Source organism: Quercus lobata, chromosome 7 (assembly GCF_001633185.2).
Source record: "Quercus lobata isolate SW786 chromosome 7, ValleyOak3.0 Primary Assembly, whole genome shotgun sequence".
NCBI classification, from domain to species: Eukaryota; Viridiplantae; Streptophyta; class Magnoliopsida; order Fagales; family Fagaceae; genus Quercus; species Quercus lobata.
The window spans coordinates 1,317,340-1,324,163 of NC_044910.1; the positions used below are offsets into that span (position 1 = coordinate 1,317,340).

The 6,824-nt window shown below is 31.7% G+C and overlaps 2 protein-coding genes across 2 annotated transcripts; one reads left to right on the forward strand and one right to left on the reverse strand.

The window, feature by feature from the left end:
* The first annotated feature begins 3 nt into the window (after positions 1–3).
* Positions 4–1,169, forward strand: LOC115953389 (putative disease resistance protein RGA1). The gene has a single exon (XM_031071024.1). It carries the CDS (start codon positions 10–12, stop codon positions 904–906), a length of 897 nt encoding a protein of 298 aa, XP_030926884.1. The 5' UTR covers positions 4–9; the 3' UTR covers positions 907–1,169.
* A 1,143-nt stretch (positions 1,170–2,312) lies between these two features.
* On the reverse strand, positions 2,313–4,881 carry LOC115953200 (short integuments 2, mitochondrial-like). The gene is made up of 4 exons (XM_031070732.1): positions 4,670–4,881; positions 3,778–3,918; positions 3,591–3,656; positions 2,313–2,441 (listed from the first exon to the last, which is right to left on the reverse strand). Exons 1-4 carry the CDS (start codon positions 4,817–4,819, stop codon positions 2,313–2,315), a joined length of 486 nt encoding a protein of 161 aa, XP_030926592.1. The 5' UTR covers positions 4,820–4,881.
* Between the last annotated feature and the right edge of the window lie 1,943 nt (positions 4,882–6,824).

A 6,824-nucleotide genomic window follows, 5' to 3' on the forward strand; every position in this document is an offset into this window, starting at 1 on the left:
ACCTTTAAAATGCATGATCTTATCCATGATCTCTCACTCTCAATTGCCAAAAGAGAGTGTTCAGTAGTGACCAAGAAGTCTGCACTTGCTATAGAAGTTTGTCACCTATCATTTTTAGAAAATGGGCAAGAAATTACAACACAATTAGAGAAGTCGAGCAAAATTCAGACTATTATTTTCCAAACAGACCAATCCATGTCCTTACTTGAAACATGCTTCTCAAGATTTAAGTACTTGCGGGTGCTTGATCTGAAAAATTCATCCTTTGAGGTGTTGCCAAGTTCTATTGGAAGTTTGAAACATTTGAGATATCTTGACCTATCATTTAATCACATAATCAAGCAACTTCCAGATTCCATTTGCAAGCTGCACAGTTTGAGAACTTTACTGCTTGAAAATTGCCACAATCTTGAACGGTTGCCAAAAGGTATAGGGGACATAATCAGGCTGAAGCTTTTTATTGTTACAACAAAGCATACTTGCTTGTCAGAGAACGCAGTAGGTTGCTTGAGTTCTCTTCGATCTTTGTGGATATGGAGATGTGTGAATCTAAAATGTGTGTTTGAAGGGATGGAGGAGAGGCGCCTCACCTATCTTCGAACATTGGTGGTTGGAAATTGTCCAAGTTTGACCTCTTTGACACTGAGTATCAAACACCTAACTGCCCTAGAGACCCTAATAATTAGGGATTGTAAAGAGCTTAGTTTGATGGAGGTAGCGGGAGAAGAAGACAATCAAGATCTCAAGTTGAGCCTCCAAAATTTAATGTTTTTCCGTTTACCAAAGTTGGAGGTTTTGCCCCAATGGCTCCAAGGATTTGCAAACACTTTACAGCTGCTATGGATTGGAGGATGTGAAAATTTAACGGCTTTGCCGGATTGGCTGACACGTCTGAAATCACTTTAGACACTTTGGATTGACAATTGTCCTAAGTTATCATCTCTCTCGGAGGGGATGGAGGCACTAACAGAATTGTTGATTTATGGTCGTCTTGATTTGAGTAGAAAATGTAGAGAAGATCGCTCATTTAACACAGATTGTTCTTGATGAGGGTAGCATAAATTTACCAAGAGAAGATGATGAGGTAAGGGCAGATTTGTCTTCTTATTAGTATTTTTGTCCTATTATTATAGGATAGTCTTTACAACTTTTTTTTTTTGTGTGTGTGTGTTTGCTATGAACCCAAACCCCCTATTTCATTTATATATAAATATAAAATAAATATAAAAAAATTAGCTAAAGCCCTCTTTGTCCAAATTATATTCATATTAAATTAAAACCAAAGATATTTTTTTGGATGAAATTGAATTTCCAAAACTAAACCGGTCTTCTAAATATTTACTCCACACTGATTCCGAAGAAGAGAGAGAGAGACAAGAAGAAACATTTAATCCTATTTAATTCTTGGAAGAATTGAATCTTGTTTCTAGAACATTGTGTTTCAAAGTTTGGGCAGCAAAATATTGACATATAAAATCTTAAATGAACATATTAAATTTTTATTTATTTATTTTTCTTTTGTATAATAATTTTTCATGGTATTATCCTCACTGATAGTTTCCAATATACTATATAACTACAAATTTCATTTCAGGAATTCAATACAAGTCACAACCAATAGAATCTAGATGTTGCTCAATTCAAAGTCACAAGTTCCTTCCATAATTCGTAAGCATTTCTTCATTACAATTTGGATTACAAGATGTAAATAAATACTTCCGTTATTTAATTTGCTTTTAAGTGATGTAAATAAATATATAAATATGTTATTTTGCATTTTGTATTATATGTAAAAATAAACATTTATGTCATTGTAATTCAAAGTAAGATGTGTAAATAAATACTACCCTAACTACATTCTTGTGTATAAAGTTGAGAGATCCATGGATTAATATGTTCAAGCATTTGTTCCTTAAGATTATACTCATATTTTTCCTTAGAATCATATTGAATCCCTTCTAGTCTCCTACTGTTCAAGTGCTTCCAATGAAGGGGAGTCCCTTGAGTATTTAAACTGCCAGCAAGTATTGTGCAATTCGCTCCTTACCTACCACTAAATCTTTTACAGAACCTTCATGTGCTTTTAAGAATTTGGTAAGCTGAATCCAATTTCTTTATTGCAACCAAATCAGTTCAAGTTGAGTAGTCTATGACTTCTCTTAATCGTGATTGTAGACTCACTCATTTTTGAATGTTTACAACATTGATCTTTCAAGCAAGATTAGCACATCTAAAACTAAAAAACATGCAGGTAGCTGTGTGTATATGTTTGTGCACATTCACATGTGTACTGTAAGAAATCTAACAAGAAACTAAAGAGAAATTATTTGCAAGAGCATGATACCTGCAAGAGCCAGCTTCAGTTCTGTCTCTATGTCAAGGATACTTGGAACCAATACACCCGGAGTTTCTAGGATATATATGCTAGGCTGATGCGCAATCTACAGCTTAACAATTCAACGTCAGCATTTAAACATACATAGATGTTGAACCAAAAGAATTCAACAGCAGATCAACAACAAAGGGAGAAAGGAAATAGTAGATAGAATAAAAAATAAGATTATAAAAAGAAAAGGAAAGAGGCAAATGATTGATGATTTAGCCCAACCTTAAAAACTTGTCTTTAAATAAAGTTTATGCAACTGATTTAGTGTCTATTTAGGAATAATTTATTAATTTTTTGCTGAAAATTTTTTGTTAAAAGTATGCTAAATATACTTGTGCTTTGAAAAAGTAAGAAAAAGTGAGGCTTTAAAAAAGTGTAAATAAGAAAAAGTGAGGCTTTAAAAAAGTGTAAATAAAAGCTAAAAAGCAAAAAACTAGCTTGTTACAAACTTTTTTTTTTTTTTTTTTAAATATAAGTAATGCAATTTTGTTGATACCAAAAAAATAGTGTGGCCCAACTATACAAATGAATCTATCAAATCAAAAACAAAACACAATGGTTGACTATGCAAAGCTGACATCCAGTCCAACAAGGTTCTAAAGATAAATAATTTGAGATCAGGCATAGCTCTCTCTGTATCCTCAAAATTCCAATCGTTCCTCTCACTCCATAAGCACCACATCAAACGATGCGGGGGGAACCATCCACAAATTCCCATTTTGATGACAACAAAAACGACCAGACCAGCAAGCTAACAACTCAACAACATTCTTCAACATCACCCAACAAACTCCAAATAAACCAAACACCATAGACCACAATTTGGCAATAGAACCAGATACCTAAGCCAGATGGTCTATTTTCCTAATCATGTAAACCTACAAACGCTTGCCAGCTAAAAAAGAAAATCAAAAGTAAAAAAATAAATAAGAATTAGTAAGACAGCTAGCAAGATTGGGTTGGGGGGTGGGGGGCAATCAACCAATTAAGATAGAATATAATACAAAGTCATTGTAATCTAATTACCATCACTTTTTCTGTGGTCAAATAATATAACACAAGTCAGAAATAAATTCCTTGCAATTAGTTTGCTTCTCATAAAAGCAACAACATCAACTATATCTGTGAAAGACACATGAAACTAAACTTTCAGTCTCTCTTTACTTTCTAGGGTAATAAACCATAAAACACAGAATCTCTTCACCTTGTATCCAGCAATATCTTGAGTAACACCAGGCAGTGAGACGACAGTAGCACACTTCATCTTCTCCTGCACTATGAAAGAAAACAAAAGCAGTTATTGTTCAATAAAATTTAATAAACTTCTCCATTGTTCCATTTAAAGACAATGACTTTCAAACATAATCTAGCATAACATAGTAACAGCTTACCAGGAAAGCAAGACGATGCAATTGATGGATTGAATTAATTAAAACCGACTTGGCAATGTTAGGAACGCCAATCATGAAAACAAGTAGAGTAGGTTCCCTCGAAATCACTTCCTTCAGCTTGAACTCCACTAGCTCAAGAAGCTTTTGGTACATGAACCATGATAAAACACCATCATCACCACACACAATCTAAAATATCATGGATAAAGGCACAGACATTGAAACAGACAATACAGGATAGGACAGGACATGAAAACACCATAATCCTTGAAAAATTAGGACAGGATTGCTACAACAAATAATTAATTAAATGAATAATATATCTTCATATTTATAGACATATTTTATGTTTGGTTTAAGTTTTAAAAATAAATAATTACTGTCAAAATTTTTAAAAACATGTCTAAAATCAAATGAATCTTTTTTTAAATTAAAAAAAAAAAAATGCTAAAGTTCAATTTTAGTCTCTCGACATTTACTTCAATTGTCAAATTAGTCCTTAAGATTTATTCTTGGTAAATTTAGTACTTCGTTTTGTGAAAATGAGTTAATAATTCGGACCTTCTGTCCAAATCTTTTAGCAAATTAAACAGTTTAAACATTATATATGTTAAATTTTATTTTAAAAAAAAATACAATCATCAAACAATAAAATCAATGAAATGACAACGTTTTCAGTAAAATTTGTAATTTAAAATGAATGTTTAAATTGCATCATTGGCTAGCAGATTTTGATGAAATGATGTATTGACTCATTTTTAACATGGTGAGGGAATCAATTGAATTTCAACCTCTCCCCCCCACAAAAAAAAAAAAAAAAAAAAAAAAAAATCCTCCTAACACAAAACAAAGAGGACACGCGTGTAGCACGCTATATTCACTAATAACAAACCTTGTGAACAGAGGTTTTGCTATGGGCATTAATGGCGATGCAATCTTGATGATGTTTGTTAGGGTTGGCCAAGTCTTTCTTTTTTGGCGGAGAAGAAAGGAATGCGGACTTCAACCACGGCACCGGCGTGTCTCTGATGGCGTGTGTCATTTGATGGGCCCACCACCACCACCACTGGCGTTGAAACCCAATTTAAATTTCAATTTTAATCCCATAATCTATCACACAAACAATAATTGAAAATGGTGGTGGACCTACCGGTAGGTAAAGTACTGCAAAAAAGATAATTGAAAATGGGCTGTCCATGAAATCGATATTGGGTTGGGCTGGAATTAATATATAAAATAAAAACCCAGCCCAACTTCTTCACCTTGAGAACTCTAAAATTAACTCAATTCAACCAAATTTAATGATGCCAAATACACCAACAAATTTTGGTGTTGACTCAGGAGTCATGACTTTTACTTGTATTGAATTCAAATTTACTGAGATATTTTTAAAATTTGAATCATTAAACAAATCAAGGTAAAAACTGTTTTTTTTTTTTTTTTTTTTTTGAAGAGCACAAAAGAGTATACCATACTCTAACAACAAAAAAGAGACAAGCTCAAGCAAATCAATAAAAAGTAAAAGCCTCATTTGTCCATCACTCAAGTGTGTTTGAGGAAAGATGTTCATTGATTTTCTTTTTTTTCTTTTTTTAAAATTAATTTTTATGTCACCACTTTATAGTTTTTAAATTAATTTTTATGTCACCACTTTATAGTTTTCCTCTAAATAAAAGGAGGTCATAGTCTACGCTATTTTTTTTTATAGAGTTTCAACCTATAAAAACCGAAACATCAATCAGTTTTTTATGTAAGCGAGGATTGAGTCCTAAATTTCTTATTCAACAATCAGAAACTTTACCAATTGAGTTAATTGAAACCTATAAAGAGGTTTTTTTATTAAATTTTCACTTTGTTACTAAATCTTTTGTGATTAAGTCTAATCTTTCAAATTTGAACTAAACATTTTTTTTTTTTGAATTTTTACTTAAAGAGGAAGGGGAAAGGGGAAAGAGCAACACTCATTTAGAAAGACTTTTAACCACACAGCACTTCCAAAAGGGATCTATATCGAACTAACTAATTTTAAAAAATCTCAAAATATTTATAAAAAAATTCATATAGTTTTCAAAATATTAATAGCATAGATTGAGTTGGATTTTTGTATTAAAATTTTGCTAATCTGAATCTAATTCAATTCTTTTTTTTTTCTTTTTTTTAAGGGAGGAAAAAGCAATTTAATCTATAACCCACAAAAAAACCAATTTGAAATGGCATATTAAGTTGGATTGGGTTAAGTATGTCGAATTGGTGGGATCAATGCATACCTTTATGACAATCATTTTCATTTTTAAGATAACTATCAAGAATGTAATTAATTGTTTTTAAGAACTTAGTAATAACGTCGATAAATCTAATAGTAAGTGGACCAAATTAGTAATTTAACTCTTAATCAATAATTTATATAATACATTATTAAATAAGCAATACTAGTTACCAATAAAATATTTATAAAAAAAAGTTAGTAACTAACTCTTTAAAACATATACAATAATACATTTATGAATAGGTAAGAAGGCCACAACTTTTTTATAAGTAATTTAAGAGATGTGTCACTTATTTTTGTCTGTTTACAAATGTGATCTTTCAAGCAAGGTTTAGCTTAGCATTCCTTAAACTTAAAAAGCATTCCTTAAACTTTTTTTTTTTTTTTTTTTTGTATTAATCATAGAGAAGTCTCTTAAGAAACTAAAGAGAAATTATTTGCAAGAGGAGGATACCTGCGAGAGCCAGCTTTAGTCCTGTCTCCATGTCAGGGATAGTTGGAACCATTAATATATCCGGAGTGTCTAGGACATATATGCTAGGCTGATGCACATTCTGTAGCTTAACATTTCAATGTCAACGAGCAAAATAGGGGGAGGGGGTGAATCAATCAATTAAGCCAGAAATATAACACAAGTCATTGTAATCCCCTTCACTTTATCTGTGGTCAAATAATATACCACAAAGTCATAAATAAATTCCTTGCAATAAGTTCCCTTTTCATAAAAGCAACAACATCAACTATTCGTTAAGTGATAATGGTGTATCAAATAATTCACAAC